Genomic DNA, 27,785 nt, shown 5'->3' on the forward strand with positions numbered 1-27,785 from the left:
TATGCTGGGCAAAATCCTGACTCCTACTTTCTTTAGATCAATTCTTGAACAAAAAGGCGCTGATGACCAGCTTCTCAGCCACGATACCGCACCCGTAAACCATTCAGCAGAGAATCCCCACTGCACAGGGAATCCCTTGCTCGGGCAGAGCTGCCCTAAGCTCTTCAGCTGTGCCCAGCATCTAGGATTTAATCTGGCAAGATGCTGAAATATATGGCTCCAGTCCAGTAAAGCACTTAGGCACACTTTTAATACAGTTGAGAATGTAACTCCTACTGACTCGTGTCACCACAACTATAGCTGTATATCAGTGCACATTTTACATTTTTTTKTGTGTGTGTGTATGTGTGTTAACAGAAAAAGTTTCCAGTTAACAAGTAAAGCTCTGTAACGGAAAACTCATTTATGTTTTTAGTTTCCTCGTAAAGAGAGAATCCTTCCCAGCCATGAATCATTTTAAATATTGAGTTGTTAAACCTGAATGGAAAGCTCTTCAAAGCTTTCTGCAGTGTCCCCTTTTCTGTTCATTAGGCCAATTACACTGTATTTTTCTTCCACAAACAGTGGCGTTTTTGTGCTTTCTGCACGCTAAGTCACTGGGCTTGCCTCAAAAACATTCTGGAAAATGTACATTTTTAAACAGCGTCTATCAGATGTCCGACTTCCTACATAGTAACTAATGAACTAAAGAAATAGAAGCCGCCTGCATAGTCTAGGAGCTTAAGATGGTGCAGATAAAGCTTCTACTTATTTAACTCCCTACTTCACAGTACTTAAAAGCACATCATTATTTCTTCTATCCTAGCCCTTCTTAAACATTTACTACAGGATTAACCTACTGGCTTCCCACTGGAGAGCAAAGCTACAAAAAGTAAGTTTTTGGACTTTTTAAATTTACCTCATTAAAAACAAAGAAAAGAGCATTAACTTTTTGTGCTTTTTTACTTTGCCACCATTGAGTGATGCCTTTGGATGGCACTGGAAATGGCCTGATTCATAGAGCTGACAGCCATCTGAAGTACTTTTCCACCAACCTTGATACATTCAGGYGCTGGTCTTCAGGTTCCCAACTAAAACGGAAACCAGAGAGTTTTAAGCGGGTGTTTTAAGCAACTCTGAGACTGGGAGAGTGACCTGGAGGGTAGACCCTCTCCACACAGCTGAATTACTATGGATCAGGAGTATTGTCAACACCCTGCAGATGACTTATATTTTCATGTCGACATCTCCTGYAAGTGGCTATATTGTACCCCTTATCCATGTCTTGTAAAATCTTCCAAGTGGGCACCTCCCATAACACTGTTAAAAGGCCTGAACACTACGGAGACTGAAAACTAACAGGAATGTAATTTCAAAATAGACTAAATCAGCTGAGAAGCACTGAAATGCCTATGCATTTGCAATTTGTCATCATCAGCGCAAACAAATATGCAACCGCCTTTGCTGTTGCATATAGAAGATTCAAAAAAAATGACCACAGATGCTTAAGAAGCTGGCGAACAGTAGAGGACATAGACTGTCACATTTAAGTAGCACTGCATCCAAATTAGATGGCAGCACGTTCCAGGGAATAAATGGGGCAGAAAAACTACTTCGATGGCTATGGATATCCAGAGYAGTTTAAATCCAATCAAATTGATTGTACTTTATGAGTAATACTTCATAGGCTATTTGTCAATAATGCAGACCCCACATTTAAGCACTGGATTTTGGAGAAGAAAAATGTAACAAGCAACTCACGTTTAGATATTTGATCTCTGCTTACATTGCAATGTTAATTTCACATATTTTTATGTTCACTAATGATGTTTTATTTAGAATTTTCAGATATTAGGCATTTAAAGACCGCCTTAAGAAACAACTCATACAGTACTCCAATTAAAATTTTCAAAATCTGCCCCAAGGATATAAATGGTAACCAACTCTGGAAAGTCAGACTGCTGGAAAGAGACTTGTAAGAATTTTTACACTATCCTGACTGCTTTTTGATTCTGAGGTCAGGCGTACATGTAATGTGTTTATATGAAGTTATCTACGTACTGGAATAAAAACAATCTGATTCTGGCCTTCAGCAATTAATCTTAAGCAGAAAGAAAAAACAATCTAAAAAAGAATTTATGTGCAGAAAATTAACAATGCATGTGAATAAACCAAGTGCTTAGCAGTGATTCTGTCTCAAGATAGTGATTTATAATTCTATGTAGCGTGTGATTTGAAAAAAAAGTAAAAAAGAATCCATGTATATATAATATGTGCATGTAAATTTTGCAYATAGATGTGAATGAAAAAATGTAACAATAATGTCTCCATTTGTAATTCTTAATAAGTATAGATTTGTATTATGCTTTAACTGATAACAGCAGGTGTGCTATGATTTGAATAAATGAACAAAATCTTCTAAGACATTTTATTTGACAAGGTGGTCTTGTCCAGCTTGTTATCCTGAAAAGCTTTGCAAAGTTTCCTTTTGATCTATCTGAGAACACATAGTTAGAAAACAAATTGTCATGCCTTTCATGGATTATCATGAAATCTTAAAAGGACAGTTATCTGTAACAGATAAATATCAATCTATTTATAAAGCAGATAAAAATGATTTATAAATGTATGTGCAGAAATGTATGGTTTATACAAATGGCTCTTTTCAGATATCATAATGGAAAATTATTTGACAGCTGTCACTTGACTAGAAAAAAATCCAAACAAATTAAAAAACTATCCTTACATGCTTACTACAGTCTTACGTAATTACTCATTTCTCTCAGTGTAAAACCTTCCAAAACATACAATCATAGACGCTCTCATTATTTCACAACAATCCTCTAGCTACAAGAGACAAAGAAGAGCAGAGATAACAGTTTGTAGGTAAGTTCCAGCATAACCACAAGACTTCCRTTAATGTAGGTAGAGAGGTTTGATCCATTAACCATTGAAATCAGGAGTACAGAGTACTACAGACTTTGATAGYCCGTGAATTATACATTACCTGAGCCTGAGGTAAGGAGATTAAAAAAGACAAAATAATAAGAAATACCTGCAGAAAGTTTTCTACCAGTTTCTCAGGTATGAGATAAACAGGAGGAAGGTCTAAGCAGGAAACTTCAAATAATTAATTGGGGCAGGTGGGATGTCATGAAAAACAAGAAATAATCTACGAATGATGTTCTATCCATTTCCCATTGATACGCAAAGTTTCATTAGAGAAAAAAAAATTCTTTTACGCAGTTCCTGAAGTAATACTTTCTATAACGAGAAAAATATTATATCTATGTAAAGAAAATTAATATTTGGTTGCCAATAAAAAAGATTTTTTAAATTCAGTTCTTAAAAATACATAGCTCTGAATTTYAGCTTATATAATCATTGCATTATATTTTGACGAATAAAAGCAAAACTAAACCCATATGAAGTTGTTTGGATGCAAGGTTGAGATTTGTTGCATTTAAGAATGTATAGAAAGGTTTTCTCAAACTTTATTCTTTCTGGTTTTGCATTCAGCAAATACTAGCATACTTCTACTTGTTTATTAATGTGCCCTGCAAATATATGCTCTCATCTGTTACTCTTGATATTATTTGGGTTTATTTTCCAACAGTCAGGGGGCAACACACATGACATGAGTAAAGGCAGCACCATACAGCTCACCAAGTTAGGAATACTGCAGAAAGTTAAACTCTTTAGATGGGTCTGCTGATGGTGTCTGTTAATATTTTGGTGATTAAATTAGACAGTGCTGGCCATGTGTCTTTTTTTTCCTTCTTAAAAAAGAAAAGAAAGAAAAACTCAAACTTGATCTATTGTCTTTTCAAGAGAGGGAAAGAAAAAGGACAGGTTAGGGTCAGAAAAGCAGTACTATGTTTTTTTTATGAATTACTTGAATATGTATTTCATGAAATTATGAAGATATGCTAGTTTAAGGGCCAATTTTGCCTGAAGATAATAGAGAGACTTTATGCAAAGGAAATAAAAGCCCACTGTGGATCAAGGGCAACATTAAGCTTTAATTACAGCTTGCTGCAGTTCAAGGGTAATATTTGGCAACAGACTGAGACGAGCTCTAAGCACAGTGAAGTTTTCTTATGCACCATCTTTGATGTCCAGGTGGCTGACATTTGCCGAGAAATACACTCAGTATTTCTTCAGGAAAAGCTCAGGTGGGGCTATGCACACTGCTACWCTGAGAAAGGGGAAAGCGTTTGGCATCCGAATGAATCTCATCACTTGTGAAGCACTGATGGATTGTGTCTCTTGAGTAATTAACTGCAGAACCTGTGCTCTGGCTTGCTCTGCAGAGAGCGAGCGGTGCTGTGCCTGGCCCAGCACCATGCCAGCACCGCTCGCAACAGCTGCGTGCAACCTGATACCTGCAATCCTCTTGGAAAGGTTTGGTGAAGAGCAGCGAGCCGGCAGCTCCACAGCGGGCGCTGCGCAGGTCGTGCTCAGCTTCGCTTTGTTTGCGTCGGGGCCCTTTGGAGTATCTTTTGTAAAGTGTTCGTCAACAGTCCTCTGGCTTGTTGATTTGAACAGAGCCATGTAAATTATTTAAGGTACGTACATAACTTTTCAATTAACAAACTGCTTGGCTCATGGAAATACATACACACAATTTATAACTAGAAAAGCAAGACTAAATATCTCATGATGAGCAGGTCACGATGAATTAAAAATGAGTTTTCAAATAAAATATTTAATGATGTTTCAAATTAAATGAAACACTGGAAAATTAAAACTTTCACAGTTAAAGAGGCCTGCTGTTGAACCACTTTAGCAAATCAAACTACAGCAAGATACTGAACTGATTTATACTCCAGATATTGAAACATAYCAGAATCAAACACACAGACAGAACTCAGACCAGTCTATATTTTATATATTACTTCAGGGTAAATTGAAGAAGAAAACCACAGATTAGAACACTCTCCACTCACTGCAGTTCCTTGTATAGACTCTTTTGCAGAATTAATTAGCAGAAGTGTATCAGTTCATATGGACATACAGTAGATGCCCAGTTCCCAAATGCACATAGCAAAAAAAGTCCCTATTATTTCCAGCCTTGACTCTCTCATTTTCCCTCGTGTTCTACACCTCAAGTACTCTATGACAGTTGTGAACTGTACAAATAGTTTTCTAAATTAAGATAAATATTCTACATACCATAAACTGGTGCATCAACAGGTCCATTAGAAAAGTGATCTTATTACTAAAAAGAATATAGGTGCAGTTTTCCGTGCAGTTACTGCAAGTCAGGCTGTAAGCATTTACTGCGTTGCAGAGTGACCTAAAAGATCAGAAGGAAAGRAAGAAAAGAAAAGTTACTTTTTTTCCTTCAGTAAATTAAAAGCAAATATATTGGYGGGAAGAACATGAAATTACCACCTTTCAGTAATTTATTTTCTTAAAGTTAGATTCGAAGTAAAACAAGAAATTAACAGTGAAATAAAATAAATAAATATTGACTTGAATATAGTGAGGCCATAATAATCAGAAGTCATGTACTGTATGGCTACCGGATTCTTCTATATTCAGAATTTGGTTTCAAACTAACTGATGTGCCTTGGAATACACAATTTTTAGAAGCCTGAACTATGTGACATGAGGCACCGAATGCATTTTTGTAAGCATAAGCATGCACATGCAAGCATTCTCAGCATTTTCTCAGTAAAAATCTAATATAAGTTTATGGGCATACTAGAGAAGTACTACACGACCGAACCTATACAGAGTATCAGATAATTGCATAATTTGGACATGTAATGTTCTTTTCTTGTGATTTATGGTTGGATCACAAATAATGTGAGTATAAAAAATCTTTGCTAGCACAGTATTCAAAAAAAAAAAAAAAAAAGTACAAAGACCTGTATGAAATAATTCACATTACACTGGGACCAGCTTTAGAGAGAAGCGATTCTGCAGTAAAGAACAGAGAGAGTTGAGTAATTTATTCTGAGTAAACAAAACTGAGCAGGTTGAATTCCTTTCCAGAAACTCCTACTGACACATGGTGAACCACTGATGCACGAAGTACAGTCTTTAAATGTCAGTGTAAAACTACGATAGCATCAACTGACCTACGCTCGTGTCGGGCGAGAAAAGAAAGCAGCTTGCAGTCCTCAGAGCCGAAAGTAAGTCACAAGCACAGCGAGCCACAGACACTCCCAGCTATGCCCAACATGCCCAAGCACTCTTTGCGCCACGTGCAGTACTTTGCATCCGCTCAAACTAAGTGCTCTTCGCAAGACACCATTCCCAGAGAAGCTGGGACCAATCCTAGAGAATTTACTCCCAGAAAAGATAAATCTGACCAGGGATAACAYTGCTTTAGAATAAACATAAAATTCATTTCTTGGACTTTGCTTACCACAAAAACTATCACTGTTATTATACAAGTATGCACACAGACGCACAACACAAATACATCATAAATATATACAATAATAAATAAAGATGGTTAGCAATTCGAGTTGTTTGTCTAAAGTAAACTAAAGAGAAAAAACTTTGATTTTTTAAGCATAAAAAATGTAACTAAATTCAAATAGGCTCAATAAAAGAAAAAAAAGATGAATCGTTAGCACTGTCGAAAAGTCATACGCAAGGGGGACCGRCAGCAACAACCAACAAGTTATCGTAGAGAGGTAACGAAGTCGGTTTCTAACATTACAAAACGCAGACTAATATATTTCTAAAAACACAGTTGGGCTTGATGCTTGGTTTTTTCCGAAGCTTTTTTTTTTAAACAAAATTATTTATATAAGAAAGGAACGCTGCTTTAGTTACAATATATTGCTATGACCGCTGGTGACATCGCGCGCTCCCAGAGGGGCGAACGGCAGCGTCTGCTGCCCAGGTATCRCATTTCTCCAGCAGGAAAGGCTGGAGATGCTCAGGAGCCAGAAAATTTAGGGTAAAAGTTTTTCTTTTGTGTTTCTAAATTGTCTCTTCTTCAGCTTGAAAAGTAATTCCTTACTTAAAAAGGAGCACTACTTTGTTCAGTCTGATCTTTAAAAATGTGAAGAACGTAAGTAGTGTTCACTTGTTAATATTCTGACACATCACGACATTACTAATTATATTARTATTACTGTACTGCTAATTAATTTTAATGTACTAATTAAATCATTTGCAATCTGCACTTCACAAGGCAGGAACACAATATTCAACCATTATTCATTGAGCAATGGAAGCTTAATTTTCACCTCTTTCACCTAATTTTCATCCTACAATGATAACACCTATGTAAAACTCAATTAGCATGCTGCATATCTATATTGCTTTTTATTAAAAAASATGCTTTGCAACAAGGTTCTCGTTCCTATTCCAACTGTTTAAAGATATATATTTATTTCACTTTCCTTGGTAATACCGAAAAAAAAATTCATTAGGCACCTACTTTTACTTTTTAYGGCAGATTATCCCCCAAGTGAGCGTGCATATTTATGTGGAAAGAGAGATGAAATTATTTTGGTAACTTCTATTTTCAGCTGAAAAGAAAATGTTTTAGATCACCACCTTTCTTTTGTTACCAGCTACTTTAAAGACTAATTATATTTAAATCTAAAAATATATTTTTCCAAAGTGCCAAATTTGAGGTTGGTAGGTTAACATATTTTGACAGCGTTTCAAAATTTTGTAAAGTGATTTAGTTAATTCACATCAATAAAGTCCTTTACATATGGTATTTTCAAAATTGCCAAGAGAAAGATTTATTTTACATTTGAAAAACAGAAACTTCCCACTTACATGCAGAACAAATCCAATGGCAATAATGCATCCTGCTTTTTTATTTCCCAGATGACTCTTACGTCAGAAAAAGTGTTTGAATTTTCAGAGATTCAAATATTACATCGGAAAAGGGGGCATAAGCAAATGGATGTCAAATTAATTTTTCACAACAAGACGAAGGGCGCTTTTAATTGATATCATAAGGCTGCTAACTTGGCCTGGCGATGATTCGAATGTATTTAGACATGTTCGGAACTAAGATTCAGCCCTACAATTTTTTTAAATTCCAAATGGGAAGCGTCAGCACAGAAGCAGTCCCCAGGTGGTCYGCAGTGTTAAATGGCAGATTAAACACAGCACAACTAATTTCTTTACTTTAATCTTATTAAGAGAACAGCAGCTGTCAACTGTCACCATTTCCGCACGAGGCCTCCCAGACGAGCGCAGAACGCTGCGAATGTCAAGCAAGAACTTTATTTAACTACCAGTTAAACTCTGTAGGCTGAAAAACTGAATACTTTRGGGGTTTTGCCTGTTTAAAGCTCTAATTGCTCGTAATTACAAAACTGGTATCTCAAGCGATATCAAAACTCTGTTGAAGCAAGGAAGTCTGAGCCTCACRCGTAAAGCAGCTGTTTATCGATTACTGATGTTGCTCTAAACTTTGTATCACACTCACAAATCAGCTTTAAAGCTGTTAGACAGCATGTATACTCAAACCACATAAGAAGTCTACCCTGTGATGTAAGGCTTTCCTCTGGGGTAGATCCAATTATAAAAACACTCATTATAATACATAAACTTTGATCCAAAAAAGAAACCTGTCTTGAAGCTAGACAAAAATACGCATCTGTATATTACATTTATTTTGCATAAACATAAAAGAAATAGGAAGAGGATTCATTTCAATCAGCATCTTCAAACTAGATCCCAACCGTTTGTATGTATGCATGTGATCTTCTTTTATGCTAGTACATCTCCACCTTCCCCAATCTGTCTAGTAACAACAAGCTGACAAACCGCATCCTTTACTCTCCAATATTGAGAAAGCAATAGTGTCCAGCCACACAACTAATCCATGGTAGTGCGTTAGGAKATGCAGGGGAGATGTCACAACTTCTGCTCTATAAAAATCAAGGCATTGTCAATATATAATATTACCTATTTCAAATATAAAGCATTTTAGAGGAATTTCAACTTCAGGAGATTGTAAATGAAAACACTTTGATTATTGATGAAGAAATCCACCCAAAAACCTCTGTTTTGCTGTGAAATAATAAAATCAAACATTACCAAATTTAGGATGGGTTACTTGGTTGTGAACTACTGTTTTTACTGAGTTTGAATGTTTTGCAGCGCTCTGATGGSGAAAGAAAGCAATTGGTATTGCTATTTGCTATATTGCTAAAACCGAGCTGAGAGGAAATGGGAAGTCAGCTTTTACCAAAAAAGCTGGAGAGAATGATCATATAGTGGAATGATTAATGAATCAAGCTGTGATTATCAGTTGAAACAAAAAAAATACATTATTTAAGGTTATCTGTTTAAAAAATGGGCTCCAATGTGTAACATAATTAATGAAGAGAAAACCCATCACAAGTTCTCCTTTAAGATGCTTCCAAAACTAGACCAGAGTCTCATTCTGAATCCCACTCTCTGAATACTCTGAATAAACTATTATAAGGCAAGTGACAAACAAACACTTAATTTACCCTTGATGTTTACAGGTATGATAGGATCTGATAGACCTCTCCAGACCYCCATTGCAAAATCTGGCTCTCAATCAAGAAATTTCATCACAATTCAAGAGATTATCCTTTCGTTAAAAGAATTTGTCCATATATTGCATGTTAAGGCAATACCGCTTGGTCCTTGAGCTCTGTCAGCCTGAAATCCAGCTCTGAGACAAACAGCAAGAGCACCCCATAAAGAGAGAAGACACTACAGGTTTYGGGTGTTGAACTTACAAAGACATCRTTCTTTTTAGACTATCTCTACATCCTTGTATCAACTGATAGTTTWCAATGAATGATTCTCTAGAGGTAGTAACCTTGCAAGGAGGTAAGAAAGCTTGTTTTCCACTTCAGGTAATAAAATTTGGGAACGATCCTACGGAAATGCATGAACAGTGACAGTGTAGGTCAAGAAAGGTACACTCATAAAGCAAGTAAAAATGACAAAGAGCAACTTATGGAAACACTTCTTATCTCATAATCCCTATTTTTTATTGAAAATACTACCTATTTGTATAAATCCTATCCATAGTAATATGCAGGCACTATTTTCTACTTATTACATGTATAATTCTGGTCCAAGCTGTTTTATCATGATGATAATTGCTTTAAATGAACAATGCAGGAAGTTCTATGAATAGAGAAGATACATGGTAATAAAAACATCTTAAGTTTCTATCATGTTTGAACTTGCAACAAGAGTCCTCCTTTGTTCATTACAGCTACTGCTAATTTGTATTTAAAAGTGCTAGTTAGCCAAGAACTCAAAGGATTTTACAGATGTTAATTCGTTAAACCCCAACTCTTCTGTTAGCAGATTTGTTACAAATACATCATGGCACAAAGGGGCTAAAAGAGGTGCCCTTACGCAAGGCACCAGAGACGACGGGGATCACATTCAGGTCTTGATCTTCAGTCATGAAATTGTTTTGCTATGCCGTTCCCATTTGCTTTTCAGTAGAAGCATATGACAAAAATATCATAAATATAAGAAATATCATAAATAAAAAGATAAATAACATATCATATATAAAAATRTCATAAAACTCTGAAACTCTTTGAAAATCTGCTGACTACATGTTACTCTCTGAACAAATATCAGGAAAACTACAAAACACTAAGAAATAATGTAGTTGGACAGTAATTCACACATTAACATCAATAAAAAACTACTATAATCCCATGCTTTCCCTTCCCCCTTTTCAGTGCTTTATATGAAGAGGAAAAAAATTGCCCCAATGTCAAATGTATCATCTGTCTCATACAAATGTCACATCTTTTTCTCAGCATTTGCTGTCCTGCCAGTCTGACTACCAATCTGGACAGTACAAAACAACAGGCATATTGTCAAATCTTTTGTTAATAAAGCTTTATCTTGTAGACATGGGATTAAAGTTCTGAGCTGCACCATGCTGCCAGGATTTTGGAGAAAGAGAGATGTAGATAAYAGCCCACGTAATCTCCTCACCTCCTTGTAAATAGCTTACCCTCATCACAAAACAACAGACAAATTCCCAATTTAGGATGAGTACAAATGGTTAAATATTGCAACAGAGCACAAACAATYTTAGCTAAATATAGGGGTGTCCTTCAGCAAAACATGTTTGGCTAGGGAAGGCTGGAAGACAATTAATAAATGGTCTTGATTCAACTTATTTCCACAGGAGGGTTTTACTTTGCCTTTAAGCTCAGAAAATGATGCTTCATTAGATTCAAGTTTTAAGAAGTCAATAATCTAATTATATCATAGCACAAAACAAGGAAAAAGAATTTCAAAAGAATTTCAAAAATTAAAGGACAAATTTGATACAAATTTTCTTCTCCACRTAAAGAATTAAGTATATTCTATGACTATTCTTTGTTTCTGAAACTCTCAAGTATTCCATATTTAAAGAAACACTTTTTAAGAAATTGTCTTAAGTACTTTCAGGGATCCCATGCTAATAGACATAAAAATGGTTTCTCTAAACCAGTCAAGCTTGGGYCTGTTTCAAGCTGTTTGCAGCAAGTCACACCCTCTGGAACTGCTGCCTGCTTGCAGCAGCTCAGTTACAGGCTCCACACACAGTACTTTCTTCTGTATGAGAAAGAGCATCTCAGAAACCATCTACAGAGGATCTGCACCACGTCCAGCAGCCCAAGATGCATTGTGATTTTTCTAGTACACATTATGTTTTCCATTTAAGGTTTTTAATATCAAAAAAGCTTTTACTAAAATGTTTTCTCCAAATGTTTTCTCCTTATAAAAAGACGAGATAAACATGCATTATGTTAGCAATCCTCAAAAAGGATCTGGATTAAAAACAAAAACAAAAACAAAAAACAAACCCAGCAGCACTACTGAGCTGAAACACAAGCTCAAAAGTATATTGCCTGAAAAAAATCTAGATTTAGAGCAAGGTAATGCACAAAATAAAGTGCAACTCTATGTATAACTTCCAAAGTACAATACCTTCAGATGCTTATAACGCTATTTAGTTGTATTTTCACAAATGCCATGAAATCATTTTTCAAAAGAAAAAAGGCATTTTTTCCTAATTAAATTAGGAAAAAGTAATCAGTATTTCAGGATATCAATATATTTAAACCACGCTCAATGTACCAGCTACTGACAGATTGCCTTACGATCCAATAATGAAAAGATGCATCTTTGTGAAAACGGCACATGCTAGTGGAAATTACGTTGCCTTTACAGGAGAATGTGTCTTCACAGCATGTAAGAATAGAAGGGTTGAAATGTCTAACCCCTGAAAGAGAGGTGGTGATTAAACAGAATTTCTGGAAAAACTGATAACTCAATGTAATTCCATTCAAAGGCCCATTCATGTTTTCAGAGCAGAGTTAAGGACATTTTAAGTATAAAAAGCACCGACTCCAAGATATTCTGTTGGGTATATTGTCATTATTTGTTTGTAGACATGTTTTAATACCTTAATAATTAGAATTTAAGCACCACACTATGTGGTTTTGGATCTAAACTATTGTTAATATGGTACGGGACAGGTGTGAAGTACTAGGAAAGAACAGTAAGAAAAAAAATGTGCTTTCAATTTCCTCACATGCTCTTTGAAGAGAATGAAACCGGTCTACTCCTGTAAGTCATGCAAAATGCTCTTTTACAAGTCTAGCCATTGCCACTGATGATGTATCCTCATGGAGTCCTAGGAGAAGCAGCTCAGCCGCAGCCTTTGCGCTTCTAATTTTGCAGAAGCTGGAATTTTAATTGATCGTCATCCACACAGGGTAAGTTTTGCAAAGGAAAGAGCTTCACTGTGTGTTTAAGTAAAGCCACATAAAGCTTTGCTTAAATTCAGCTTTATATTTTTAGAATGTGCATCTTTCCTTTTTTTTCTTTCATTTTAGGAACAGTCCTACTTTGGCAATCTTTGTTGAGAAAGATTGAGAATATTGTGTTTACATTACTGTAAAAAAATTGTTTAAAGTTTGTTAGACAGTATGAGAATGTATTAGTCTTGAAAGGAATTTGTGTGCCAATAAATAAAACTCCATGTCAGCTACATTTGTATAACAGCAAAAACATCCAAGGAGATTTATCAGAGGTTTTCCCCCATTTTATGATGCAGTAACTGTCTATCTTACATCTATTTCAGATTGGCAGAAATGGTTTCTTGCTTTCTGGAGCATATTTATAAGCGAATTATGAAAAGAATTAAAACTAGAGGTTGAATGAAGAACGTCTTTCACCTTCTACAGCGGTGCAGAAGACAGCACTAGATACTTTCTTTTAACTTCAGCATTAGACTATAAGAAGAAGTAACAGTTACATCAATGATATGAAATGAATAATCTAAAAATTCCAAGTGGCAAACGAGGGACAGATCATACTTACTTAACAGTAATCCGTGAAACAGTATTGAGATTGGTGGAAGAAGTCACTGTYTGAAGAATATGTTCAAGGGCCGTCAGTCCTCCTGCAACCCGAAATGCCACTTGATCTGCTGTGTTCTAGAGAAACACAAACACAGAGGAGAATCAAGAGAAATTCAAGAAATTCCTAGATAAAAGACATGCCTAAAAGGCAATGTCCTTAGATTTCACATTATTGTAGGAAATCCTTAATACATATACTTGTCACGTTGAACATTTCTGGTAMGAGCTTCAACTTCTGCCTTTTCTAAAGAATACTCTTCCCTGTGCGTTGGCAATGAAGTGCTCTAGTGTTATTTTTTCAAAGATAATATATACACTCAAGTATCACAATATACTATAAACAGGTAATACAGATGAATACTGTATTTTTTTAATGACATTGCTCTAGAGATTTTAACAAAGTTAATCATATTCTGTTGTTATTATCTTTGTAGCCACTACAATGGTTTTTAAAATCATTTAAAGAATGTAGACAATCTGTGGATGGGTACTTCCTCTTTCTTACAAACTTTCCCCAAATGAGACAATGTCCAGGCTTCTTCCCTTGTTTGTTCAATGTGTGCATAAAATAGCTTAGGCAGATCACTTTTAAACATGAGCACCACCATATGTTGGTGACACCTGCCTACGTATTTCACAGCATGTGGACTCCACAGGTCTAGGCTCTGCTGCAGAAGAAAGCCCAATAGTATCACTAGTTAAATGTGTTAGAGGTATTTTATCCTTACTCTTGGGAAGACAGAAATGCCACCTGAAAGACACTGTTGTTAGGATACCAGTTGATTGTCTTTTCTGTCTTCTTAAATTAATTGTTTGAAGTTAAAAAATTGGACATGATTTTTGGTAATGCTTCAGCTACGGGAGCAGAAGTCTATAGAGGTAGTTTGAAAAGATCACTTAGATGACGTGTATAGTTTATTCCTTTCCTAACTAGATGTTGATCAAGTGATGGCAACTCAAATTAGGATCTCCAGGTCTTTTGTCTAATCAACGGCTTCCAGCTTATTCAAAATACAGTGGAACAACTGTTCCCAGATTCGAACTACTGCATTCACATTTAGCTTGTTTTGTACTCTTTTACTGTGTTATTGCTTATAAACTGAAAGATTAAGTTTAAACGATTTTTTTTTTTTTGGTGTTCAAAGCTTCTAGGTTAGCCTTTTCTTATTCTAGGCCTCCCCTTTGAACTTCCACTTAACAGGATTTTGCACTCAAATACCTTTCTACTGTTATTCCTAAAGTTTGCAGATGACTGAGCTTTTGCTGGAGCAAATACAAGATTTTAGAAATTATTTATGACTTTTTCCTTTCCTCCAAAAGTGTTWTATCTCTTACTGTTTAGAAGAAAACATAAGATTTTTTTCCCTCTATGTTTAAGTGCTAGTTTTGTGTTGCTTTATTGGCTGTTTTTTATTCACTTGTCTTAATTGTGTTAATGCTGAAGMTATTTTAGTCAATGCAAAATCATTTATAAATTTTTCTGTGAATAGAAGAATTTTAAGAAAAGAATTGGAAGAAGCAGTGATATGTAAATATAATAGTATTTCATTTTTTTTTATTTTATTCTTTTTTTATTTTTAAGTAAAAGGATGCAACTTTCTCTCCAGAAAGTTTTTTTCAAGCAAACACCTAAATTCTGCTAAGGACTTGTCCCCAAGCTCCAGAAAAACTGTGTCTGAACAAGGAAATCAGATATTCAAAGAAAAACAGTTTGCACAATGAGTATGAACCTCCTGTAAATTTTCACGTAGCCAAAAGGTTTACCCGCAAAGGAATAACTAGCATCAAATGAATGGAAGTCTGTGTGCCTGTATCACGATGCAAAAATGAAAAAGACCATTTATGTGACATGACAACTTATTTGCTGCAGTGTATTTCTTAGCACTATGGCCACTCTAGATTTTAGCGTGCCAAGCACTTCCCACTTTCTCTATTTCTCATAGGAGATTATGCCACAACCTATTAGAGCTCATGGCAAAGAAGTCTTTCCTGTCATTTAGACCAAATATGCCCTTTCTCTATTTCATCTCATTACTCTGAGTTATATCCCATTTTATTACACTCGTTTTGTTCCCTCCTTAGTAATTACTGCATTTTTGAAACTGTACACTGCTATATTTTCCCACTTGGCCTGTTTCTTAACTATGATGTATTCATTAATGCTAAACTCATCCTTTTCCTTTATTTTTCATGTAATATTTTAGTATCAATTATCTGCATTTTTTCCCATAACTTCTCTTTTCTTAAGAGGGGCTAATAATGAAGCATCCAGAAAATAACATTTTCTTTCAAATCTGTCACTAGAACCACACTCAAAAAAAGCTACAACATCCCTCTGTTCCAATGGGATGTCTTCACAAACACGCTCAAAAAGAATATTCACTTTTGAAGCTCTGCATTACATTGCAAACATGTCTAACTTAGTAGGTGCTCTTCTTCCTCTCCAAACTGAAGTCATTTCACCATTACTTCTGTAAAGACTGTTTTTTTCCAGATTATATTTCAGTTTTGTTTAATACTTAGCTAAAATAGAAGCTTGCATTTTAAAGGATTTCCTTTACTACTGCAGTTATCTATCAAATAGAAGTGAATTTGTAATTTCTCCCAATTTAGTATGATTTAGTATTATGTCCTATTCTTCTACTCTTGAAATCACTCATTAAAAAAATTTCGTATTTTAATGTTTAGCTACTGGAGGATGGGGTGGAAAGCAGTAAGTATGTCTATGAAAGGGAGAGAAGGGGGAAAAAAAACTTAAAAGGAAGGAAGATGCAAGAGCAAATTRTTTGTTCGCCAAGCTTAAGAAGGTCTATAAAACGGCCACCCAGCGATCAGGAGCACTGTTGACACCACTGCCTTCTGGCTTTGCTCTTTAAGGTGTTTATCTCCAAGGGTTCTTTCCAGAAGAGGGAGGTCACAGCAGTCCAAGAGCCCTACACCTGTTTATGGGTGCGCAAGGGCGATTGCGAGGGTAACTGCTGCTGCAGGGCGAGCGGCCTCACCGGAGAGCCGTGCTGCGCTGCCCTGCCGGGGTGCCGGCTTCAGGGGCAGCTCCCGAACGCGGCCTGGGGCAGCGGCGGTTGTGCAACCCCAGGGCAAAATGTGCCCTGGCCACAGAGGAGCAAAGTGCCACCTGAATATCGCAGTACTGCCGGTTCAGAGTGGATACTGTATGTACGGCTGCGATGGCGCAGGAAGCGGCGCAGAAGGCAGCTGGGTGCAGGCAATGCTCTTGGCTGTCCACAGCATACTGCGACCGCAGGTCACAGGATCCAGGATGAACCTCCCCAGTGCTAAAAAAATTCGTCATTTTACCTCAGAAGTATAGCAGTCAAATAATACCAAATTATTTTTAAATACATGTCTAAAATAACTTCTACTTGAAGTGATTTTCTAATTTTGAAATATTTTTAAGTTTATCTGAAGAAATTTTTCTTGAAGTATAAACATATGTGAGCAGGATATCTCATTCAATTAGCTTTCTTCCCCTAAAACTAAGCTACATCCTTCCAAATATGACCTACACTTCCATAATGTTCTGTAGTGCAAACGCTTATATTAGCTGACACATATTAGAACATATTAGAAATTCAAAGAAGTAGACTGAGGCAAGTTATTCAAACCACTTGATCAAATAATACTCTTATTTAAGCTGGCTGCTGTTTGCATCTGTGGCAGAATGAGAGTCCATCCAGGCAACTACCACCTTTAGTCGGGTAGTAGCCAAGGCACCAAACAGAGCAAGGTGGCAGGCACGACACGAGTATGAAAAATGACAGATCCTGTTGGGAGTAAACATTAAATCCCTATTTGGAAAGAGCACCGACCAGAAAGGCCTGTTCCGTGCTGCGACAGAATCCCCCAGACTCTAAATTGGCCTCCCAAATTACTTAGCGAGATGTTTATCTGAGGCCTATTTCACAATTTCAGGACAGAAACTGTTCTTCGAGAACTGGCTGCATATTTAGGTTGGGAAGATTATTCAGCAAAGGCAATCTGTATAATGAGATTTGTGTTTGTGGATCAGAAGAAAATAATAAAGAGATGCATCTGGTTTTGGAACAGTACGTGAAGCTGTTTTGCTTTGCTCATATGTAATTGCAGAAATAAACACCTATTTCAAATAACATTTTAAAACAATTAAATTTCTCAGTATATAAAGACTTCAAAGCCTTGAAGCTATCTGGTGAAGCAGGACACCACTGACAAATGAATATGCTGGCAAAAATGACTACTACTGTCTCCTATACACTTCTTAAGAGGGGAGGTGGAGCTACAAAAGCCTTGAGGAGCCACCAAAATTGACAGAACCTTTATAATAGCACTAAAAGAGATGTAATTTTGAGAATGTGGATGTACCACCGAAAACCAATACAAGAAAGAAAGAAAGAAAGAAAGAAAGAAAGAAAGAAAGAAAGATTTGTTTTCTTTGCCTCTTGACAAGCCTGTGTCATCGTGAAATACAGGGATCATGTTTGTACAGGAGGAAGCCAACACAGCTAAGGTGATATTCAGCATGTATCCCTCATCTTTGGACCATTATAAACTTGTCATTTAATACATACAGCAACCAGTCTCAGCGCACCAGCGCAGGAACCAAGCACGCCCTTAGAAGAGCGCACGCGTGCACGTGCTCGCACACGTGTCGCAAAGCAAACAACGATAGATTAACCACATCATGTAGAAATTTTACGGATTGATCATGAACTGAATATTCTAATGAACTTTTAAAGTTCCTACTTTTTTCCTTTTTTAGCATGGCGAGCAGTCAAGCAAGCTCCCCGCCGCYGGGACGAGCGAGCCTTACCTCTTCACCTGCCTGGTGCAACACCTGAACGGATTTAACGCGCCGTCTCTCCTCTCTCCGCTACGGCTTGAGTGACAAGTGCCTAATAGGATTACAGGCTCCATTCCAGGAACACAGCTCAGCTACATGCCAGCAAAAAATGACAGCCTAAACCTGAATTACATGGCCTGGGAACCCATCCAATTATTAACTAAAGTAACTGTTATTACCTAACCTAATCAAAGGAGAAGCAGCTGTTAATCTTTGGTGGCCTGCAGCGTAGCAGCGGTCAGGCAGGATGAACCGCCTTCGTTCTTGACTCTCGTACGGGCAGTAATTACGCGCTCCGCGATCGGGCACGAAGGGCCGCTGACCCTGGCGACAGAGGCAGCAGATGGGCAACAACTGCTTACATGTTCATTAACTAGACGGGGGGGATTTGATCAGGGTTTGGCATCTGTGGCACCTTCAGCAGCGCCACTTACGCCACAACACGAGTGTGTGTGGCAAATTTGTAGTCAGCCTGCTAATTTTCAAGTTTTCAAAGAGCATGTTTATCTCCTCATCTGGCACTTGGTGCAGAGAAACAAATACTGCTTAAAAAGCCTTACTGAAAAAAGGAACACATTCACATTTCTCACTTAAGCAATCTGCCCAGACACACATATGTCAGCACATGTAAAATACATGAACAGGCCATAGACTTGTGCTGCGACTTTTCTGGGTTCTATTTAACTCATTAAAGTCATCTAATAACATAGACAACTGTATACCTCTGAAATCAAATCAAATAATTACTGAGGAAAAAATTCATTTATAGAAGTCAKTGGCTAATATAAAGTAGCACAGACTGTAAAAAAGCGAGCATCAAGTAATGCTAGTTTTTGATTTCTGTGTACAGTATTCCCGAACAGTAGCAAGGCCAAAATTGTTATCCAGCTCTGCTGCTCCTACTTCATACAAGACATTTGACAGGCTGGAAGACCTGAAAAGTCTACGTAAGGCCAGAAAACCCTACCTCATCATGAGAMACTGTGGAAGTACAACTTAGCTTTTGCTAGGAAAAGTAGAAAATATGACTGGATCACAGCGTGAAAGAACCTGAACGGAAAGACAACTTCTGACAACGCACAGTAACACAGCTACTATTTGGAAGCTGAAACTTGATGAAGTCAGGTAAGAATAAAGTAACATTTTAATGCCAAGAGTAATTAATGACTAGCATAATATACTTAGGATATAGTCGGCTCTCAATCATTTTAAGTTTTTAAATCAAAACTRAGCATCTCCCAGGAAAATATGATCATAGTTAAATCACAATTTATTAATCTGGTGCAAGAACTATTGGGTGAAATCCAATGTCCTGTACCAAAGTACTCACTTCTACACATTTCTTCTCTTAAAGTATTATTATTAACTAATAAGTAGAGCAGGATCAGCTTTTGACGTTTGAAATGATTTAATGACAGCTGTTCTATGCAACTTTGGAACTTCACAGTTTGAATATTAACATTAGCATTTGCAGTCTTTTTGACCCAACTTAAAGAATACTGCTGTGTAAACCCTTCCACCAAGGCAAACCTCCTCAACCAAGAATATGATGTGGATCAAAAAATATTTTTTTCTTGATCTGTCAAAAGAGCTCTTTCCCTTAGTCCTGTCTACTATGTCTGAAGAAAAAGCTGACACTGTTTGGCAGAAAATACTCCYGAATCAAACTCAAATATTTTGATACATACTGACTTCTATCTAATCACATTAAACTTCCTCAACTCTATTCTGTACTTGTTAAACTTCTCACTGAATGAAGAAGAAATAATAATAAATTAGTAAAATATAGTTGAAATCCTCAAGAATTTTCTTTTTTCCTTTTATCTAATATTTGAAGATTCTATCTGAAATGCCAGAAGCTAAGAAAGGCTGTTCAAAGTGACTTTAGAAAAACAAATCAGACAAAACTGGATCTTGGGCTGGCTCCTTTTTCCCCCTCTTTAAACAAATACATAGACATACCTAGATGCAAATACAAACCCATAGATACATTAGTATCTATAAAAGATCTTCATTCTGATTAGTCCTGTAGCCTAAAAATTCCCATAGAAAGAATCACAGGAGAGAGTATACCAAAAATAACATTTTCTACTAAACAGTGATTTTTTTCCTGTAATACTTCTCTATGGTGACATGAATATTGTAATAATACATTGTTCCAGACGAAGATCTCAAATTGCTTTTCAAACACAAGTGACTTGTCCCATGAAAGAATTTCTTGCACCATACGTCAACTGGCAAGAGGTAAAAATGTTGCAAAACGAACATAAGCCAGTTTTGGCTTAGTAACATTTGCTTACCATTAGGGGGAAGTATTTATTTGCATTAAATATATAGTTATTACAAATACATACAAGTGCAAATTACTTCCTCATGCATTGTTAAAGGGACCCAAGATCCCACAGCAGATCTATGTAAGACTAGGGAAAGAAGGACCCAAAAGCAACTCCTTCACACCACGTCCCTCCAACAAAAATGCACAGTTAACTGCTTCTGAAGCCTTACAGATAAGCTAGTACCTCTGGATTCTGTAATTACACTCCACACAATCTTCCGTGGTCTTGTGCAACAGAGGATGCTAACCAAGCACCTGCCCAGCTGCAGAGACGTGCGTTATCTTGCAGACGGAGTTTCACTGCCAGCATGACACTCATGCTTGCACACTCACCTGTGTGGCTCAGCTTCTTGCATCTAGGCCATTTGAACCACACAATCTCACAAGTAAAAGCACCCAAATATGTTAAAAGAACAATTGCATGATCTTGTTCTGTTCTCTCTCAGCAACTTTTTAGACAATAAATCATCTAGTGAACACAAAAGTCACAAATCCCTTGCAGCCCTGATGTTCAGGTCCCTATGGCTGACATTGTGCTACTGGAACGCTTTCGTCCATTAGAGAAGGGCATCGCTTTCAGCTGATCTTAAACTATGAAAACTAGTGCAATCAAACAAAACAAAAGATACTAAAAATATTTTGGAGAAGACAGAGAGAGCGAGCTGTGGCAGTTTGTGTGAAGACCTGTGGGGCAGTCAGGAACACTTGAGCTCTAAACACAGCTTTCCCACCGGTTGCCTTGGGCATTCCCTTGCAACCTCCTGGACAGTTTGCCCATTACCCCATCTACAAGGCTGCAGTATTGGTTAATATGATGAGTTTGGGAAGTATTTTGCACATGAGAACAGACACTAAAGGGCACTTCTAGTATTGTGGTCTCAAATCAGAAGTGTAATTAAAAAAAATACTTTCAAGAAAATGAGTGTCAACACATACCAGCAGACTACATGAAATGCAACTTTCAGTTCTTTACAAGAATTGTTACTTTATCATGATCTCTAAATTGGCACCTGCACATTAGCTGAAAACATGCCTGGATAGGGCATTTTCTAATCACCATAACCTCATTGCATACCTGAACTCTACACTCATACAGGGGTGGTCAGATGGAAGCAGCTAGCACCGGTAGGCAGGTCCAATGCGCAGGGAAACAGAACGTGAAGGAAATCATTAGCAGTGGTTACTTACTCTGATTTAACTATAGTAAAACACATCTATCATACTGTAAACATTTAAGGAAGAGATAAATTTGTATAGCTTGGAACATCAATTCTAAACCGATATTGAAGAAAAAATGCCAGATCTGACAGGAAGTTACCAACATTTAAATGCATCCCACAGAATCAGAAATCAACACAGCAGTTTTCATCAGTGGGCGCTGTGCACAGTAAATTAACCTCTCAATAATCCTGGAATAAGAACACTGCAGAGCTTATCYGTGAACTGAACTCGCCTCTTAATACTATTTCCAGCAAACAAGTTAAAAAATAGTCTGGGGCTGACCTCTAGTAACAAGTTCCCATTTATATGTTCGTCTTGAGAAAAAGGTTAATCCAAAGATTATAGAAACTCTGGGCAAACGAATTATTGATGATATAAAGCTGCCTGTTCTAACTTGCAGCTCACCACACAGCCCCGACCTCTTGACTCTTCCCAGCAGTGACAGGGAATGGCTGTGTGGGCTGAAATCGCTGTCCCAAGAGCTCCTCCTGGGTTTGCACATAGCTCTGAACTGACAGCCCCGGTGGTTTTACCATCACAGCCCCTGCCACAGCTGATCGCAGCAAGTGGTGTTTCTATACTAGCAGCAGCGTGGACCACACGCATTTAAGATAGCAGGTACAGCACAGACTGCTGGCCACAAGTCTCTGACACTGCTAAACCTTCTGCAAACCATGGACACTTGGTGTAGAAAGGAGATACATTCAAAGGAGTGTCATCTTCCAGTTCAAGGGTTTAAAGAACTGAATTAATTTTGAGTAGTGTTATTTACATCTTAGATTTGCCATCAATGTTATCTGCTTGCTCAACGCCCAAGTTGGTATCAACCCAAAAAATTGAATAACTTGCCCCAAAAGGATGGCCACTGTGATTCTAGTAACTACTTTTGGGATAGTGCAATATGAAGAAAAATGCTTGTCTTAGATAAATAAGAACACAAAAAATGTCTCTTGCACAGTCATTGAGACCACGACTGATATTAATTCAGTGTGATCTCCAGCATCAGAACAACAAGAGCTTCTGCCTTAATTTGGTGTTTATCTTATCAGAGTAGGAAAAGACAGCAACTTTTCCATCCTATGACATCATAAAATTATCTGAAAAGGTAACTAAACTTGTCCTAGTTTTAGCTACTGTAATTTTCTACTGCTTATAATCATATATCTTTTCAGCCAGAAAAGAACATCCTTTCACTGGCATGGGCAGGAAAGACCTGTTCCTCCGATTTCTCTACTCCGCAGGTAGTCTTAAAACAATATGTTACTCCCTTCAGTTCCTAATACGTTACACATTTTTAGGCACTTTAGATTTCAGTCAGAATTCACAACTTTTATATTCTAAGCTGAGAATATTATCTAAAGAAAATATTTGTATATTACAAGTATTATACAATTTTGTATTGTACAAAACCAGGAAGCTATTATATATATATATCTGGCACGCACTGTTAGTTTCTTTTACAACGAAGAAAAAAATTTCATTCAATATCCATATGGAGTATTATCATGTTTAGCTAACATGAAAGTCAAGCTAAGAACCTTGATTATCTAAAAAAAGAGAGAATAGCAGCTCCTTGCATAAATATCAGCACCCAAAAACCTTGATCAAGCAAAGGGAAAGTTAAAATAATGCYTTTTCTTTAGAATTTTTTTGGCCACTAAATGCTAACTGCTGAGCACAAAAGGAGGCTTTTTCATGTAAACCAATGAGCTCTGTATCAAAATCTTCATATGGCTAAAAGCCAAAAGACACATATCGCAGCAGGTTACAGCGTGACGGTGCCAAGGGCTCCGCAGGGCCTCCTCGCACGACTGCATGGGTGCGGGCRGGAAGGACGCAGAGCTGACGGCGGCACGCTCGGGGGCCTTTGCTGCCTTCGTGTGTGTCACGGATTTGCCTCGCCGGTGGCTGCCGGAGCTCAGCCCCGCCGCGGGAACCTGCCTCAACCGCTGCTCCAGCGGCCGCCCCTCACCTGCGCCTCAGATTAGGATAAAACATGCACAACAAAATCTAGTGGCTCGTAACTCTTCCCGTTTAACTGTGGGCATATGGTTACTCTCATTATTTTTCCTGAAAATTCATGCCATAAAGTGGATAGCATGTTTACGTCCTGACAGTGCTTCTTACGCTGTTTACCTATGTAAGTATCTTATGCACCAAAACCAAGCGACATRCTGCTATAAGAAGTTTTGTAGGAAAAAACTCTGTGTAATTTCTAAGCACATTTGCACATGAAGTGGCAACACAAAAATCACCAGTATTTTCATTTGTATTTCAAAGATAGTCATATTTAAGTACAGAGCACTCTGAAAATTAACACGCAAATTAATTTAACGGGTAATAGCTTTGGCCTTAGAAGTTATATTAGCGTTAAGCAAATAAAATTTTTCTGTAAGCATTTTTCTTACAGAAACACCATTTGACTTCTGAGTACAGTTTTATTACTTTCAAAGATTAAAAGGACAAGCTGTTGTTTCTGCCACTAGTGTCCTCTAGTGGAGGAATGGGAGATATTCAGTAAACAACAAAACAATGACGATTTCTGTGATGCAATGCACACTTCCAAGAAACATACTCTCAACCAAGAAACAACTCTCAGCCACAAAAACATCTATGAAAGTTTGGTATCTTGACTACCATTTTCATTACTAAAATGACATTTAAATGCAAGTTTAAATAACTTTTAGTAGCTTAAATCAGACTGAGAAATTAATCAGTTCTGAAAAGCTATATACTATAACTGGTTGTATGAGTATTTTGTGCACACGCATGTATGTGCACACATATACAATGTGTCTGTGTGTGCATGTGCCTGTATCACAGAACCAGTAAGGTTGGAAGGGACCTCTGGAGATCATCTAGTCCAACCTCCCAAATATTTCCTGGTGTTGGTTCCACTGGGGCTTGAACCTAGGATCTTCAGCATATAAAGCAGATGTGATAACCACTGCGCTAGATCAGTGAACTGAATATATGTTCATAAGATCAGAAAAACACTGATGGTGTGGCTATGATTTGGGTAAAGACCCAACTCACTAGACCACCACTCATGTAAATCCACTAAACCAGTACTTTTCGGCCTTTCTTAGTATATGATGCTGCTTCTGAYGCAGCGAGAGGGTGACTGATCAGTTGATATTGTCTGTGATTTCCCCAGCCTTCAAAGAATCTTTATATTAGAATTTATGCTGGATTTCTTCTACAGGTATAGATAATCTTATCCTTGCTGGTTAGGGACTATAGCTTGGCTGTACAAATGCTCTGCTACTGACATGGGGAAACTATTCTATTCATAACTCCCAAACTCATCTATTACCCTCTTCCTCCCTCCACCCCTTCCTTTTCCTACATAAAYGCCAACAAAAATAGTTTTGTATGGAAAAAATCGTTATTTCATTTAGGACCACAGATTTTTGCCACCGTCTTACTTTCAGACAACCTTCAATGTTCTAGGGCAGGAATTACAAATTTTAAAGAATCACTGCTCTTGCTGCTAACATTTCTGCTTTCTTCAGATATGCTAATATATATTAACATATAAACTTTTATTCAGATACACTTATCATCCTTTATTTCAAACAGTCTACTTGATTAAGAGAACTAACTTACACTCTGAACAGTTGTTTTCAGCCAAAAATTAGCTTTAAAACTTGCTGCTTCTAATTCATACCTGAAATGTCTCTTCAATTACGAAATAGAAACTGCAAATGCTTCTGTGCTTTAAAGGTAATCTGATTTTTTTCAACCATATCATCTAGTATAAAATATACTTTCTTTTTACATTACTCTTTTTTAGCTTATGAATTCAAAAGAAATCGAGTTACAGTATCTTGTCTAATATTTATTCAAAGCAACAATGATTATGGGAAAAAGTAGTATCACATTCAACTGAAATATAATCAATAGCAAGTTAAGGAAAGCTTAGTGATATATCACTGCCTTTCGGTCAGGAAAGCATTCTGCATTTCTGTAAAGAAGAGTTAGCCATTACTCTTAGAGGTCTTTCAGTGCTCTCTCTGATGGTTACCTTACTAAGCTACACTAGAAACAGGCAGCTACCTAGATGGCTTGATCCAGCTTCACTAGCGTCAGAGGCTAGGAATTGTAATTCTGATTGTATTCTTATGTATTACTTTAAGTAAAAAACAACATTGAGTATTTATATGATGCAGTATTTGCCTTTTTAAATCTTTTTGTGCACACACATACATACACACACTTTTAAATCTCTTTAAAAACTTCTGAAGAAATCTATCGTGAATGGTACAAAAGCTTAAACGTGCTCCATTTAATTCTCTTTATCTCAGATCTTCAGCAGTTTTTAATTTTATTGTTTCAGCTTCTGATGATTCAGAGCTTGCATGATTGGAAAACAAATTTTCATAAACAGCTGGAGAGGTTGAATTCAGTGTGCATTCCCCAAACTGACCTCTTAATCTTCACATCGCCTATGGTCACCATACCCATTGGCTCCGACAGTTTAGAGAATAAAACATAAATACTGAGCCTGACTGAGCTGCAAAAGCAAGCCATTTCTGACAGACTTTACAGCGAGATAAACACTGCCTGCCCGCATCCATCCCCTTGTATTTGAAAGCTACAACAAACTTTTTACTGAAATGTAAATAACTGACATCATATCTGCTGAAACAGGGGCTGAAAATCTATCTCAGAATTGCAAAACCGAAAATGTTGCCTGATGCTACACAAACCACTGTCTCACTGGTCASTGAGAACACACTTTTTAGAGATTGTAAGTGTTGAGAACCACTTATTGAAGTATTAAAACACTGTCGTCAACTAAAAGTATGGATTCACATATTATTCAGTTGCAAAATCACATCTTTGCTTTTCCCCTGAAACCTGTTTCCAGTAAGAATACCATTTCTAATTAGCAATAAAAATAACTCCCTTGCAACTTAGCCTACTGCAAAGCAGGTACTTTTAGTTCTTATTTGTATGGCGAGAGTGAGCTTCAGCCGTAATATTTGCTAAAGCTGGAACAGTTCAAGCTTCTGTCCTTCCACAGAGCAAGCGCAGGCTGCAGCCTTCTCCGCGGGGCCCAGCTGTGAGATCGTCTCTATCGAACCACTCATTTCAAGGAAGCCTGTAACCTGTGTTGTGACGAATACCATTTTCAGAACAGTGGTCTCATCTGCAGAGATGCCTTCAGCAACTTCAGCAACTCCACTGACTGCTTGCCACTTCTAGAAACGATGGCTCGGCAGAGATGAAGGAGAGTTGGTCCCTTCCACCAAATGCCTCTAACAAAACCATGGGCAGTACAAATCCACTCTCTTACAAATGCTACAACAGGATCACCTTTAGAATAAACATTCATCTAACCTATATAAGAAACATATTGTATAGAAATAATTAGTTACACAGATCAACTGCTGCACTTGGATTCCCAAAGCCACAAGGTTGCCCTCAGAAGATCATACTGACACTGTGTCTGTCAGACTCAATCAGAAGAGTGAGATGCGTTAAGAGCTTGTCTAAACGGCAAATGTAGTATTGCACAAATTTAACTACGGTGATTTAACTATGGTGATTTAGCTGCAGCTGAACCAGGTGAAAAGGCTACTGCCCTCTGCCGCTTGTCACTGCCCTCCTCGCTGAAGGTCACCTCCTGCCACATCTCTCAGAGTAAGTGTGCAGAGTCTCTGCCTAGCCCCAGCCTGTCAGAGACATCTGCACTATCTTAAATATTTAAAAGTAGGACTTTTAAAAAATTGGATTAAGTTAAACAAATTTTAGGGAGAAACTACAAGTGCTGGTATGACAGCAAGTCTGAGAAATGATGACTGTTTGAGAGGCAGTGAGCTCCCACCCAGGCCAGGTTCACAGCCACAGGAATATTTACACTTCAGTCAGTGGAACAGCTAATGCATATGCAGGAGAAAATGGTTTTGATGGGTAAAAGCTCACCTCTATACACTTAAGAAAATAAACACTAAAAGTAGAAGCATCTTAATAATATGTATCTGTGGTCAGACCAACAGGATATCTGAACTTAAATTTAGTGGTTTCTAAAAGAATCTAGATG

The 27,785-nt window shown here is 37.3% G+C and overlaps 1 protein-coding gene across 3 annotated transcripts in view; it reads right to left on the minus strand.

Moving 5' to 3' along the window:
* The window catches only part of SCAPER (S-phase cyclin A associated protein in the ER), a 167,643-nt gene that overhangs the window by 45,334 nt on the left and 94,524 nt on the right, over positions 1–27,785 (minus strand). For all 3 annotated transcript variants that reach the window (XM_085303941.1, XM_085303939.1, XM_085303940.1), the window contains exons 23-24: positions 13,303–13,418; positions 5,155–5,278 (exon numbers count right to left, since the gene is read on the minus strand). In XM_085303941.1, coding sequence (XP_085160067.1) covers positions 5,155–5,278; positions 13,303–13,418 — 240 coding nt within the window. The remainder of the gene's footprint in view (positions 1–5,154; positions 5,279–13,302; positions 13,419–27,785) is intronic.

Source organism: Rhea americana, unplaced genomic scaffold (assembly GCF_003343005.1).
Source record: "Rhea americana isolate MKP2758 unplaced genomic scaffold, rheAme1 scaffold_201, whole genome shotgun sequence".
In the NCBI taxonomy this organism is placed as follows: Eukaryota; Metazoa; Chordata; class Aves; order Rheiformes; family Rheidae; genus Rhea; species Rhea americana.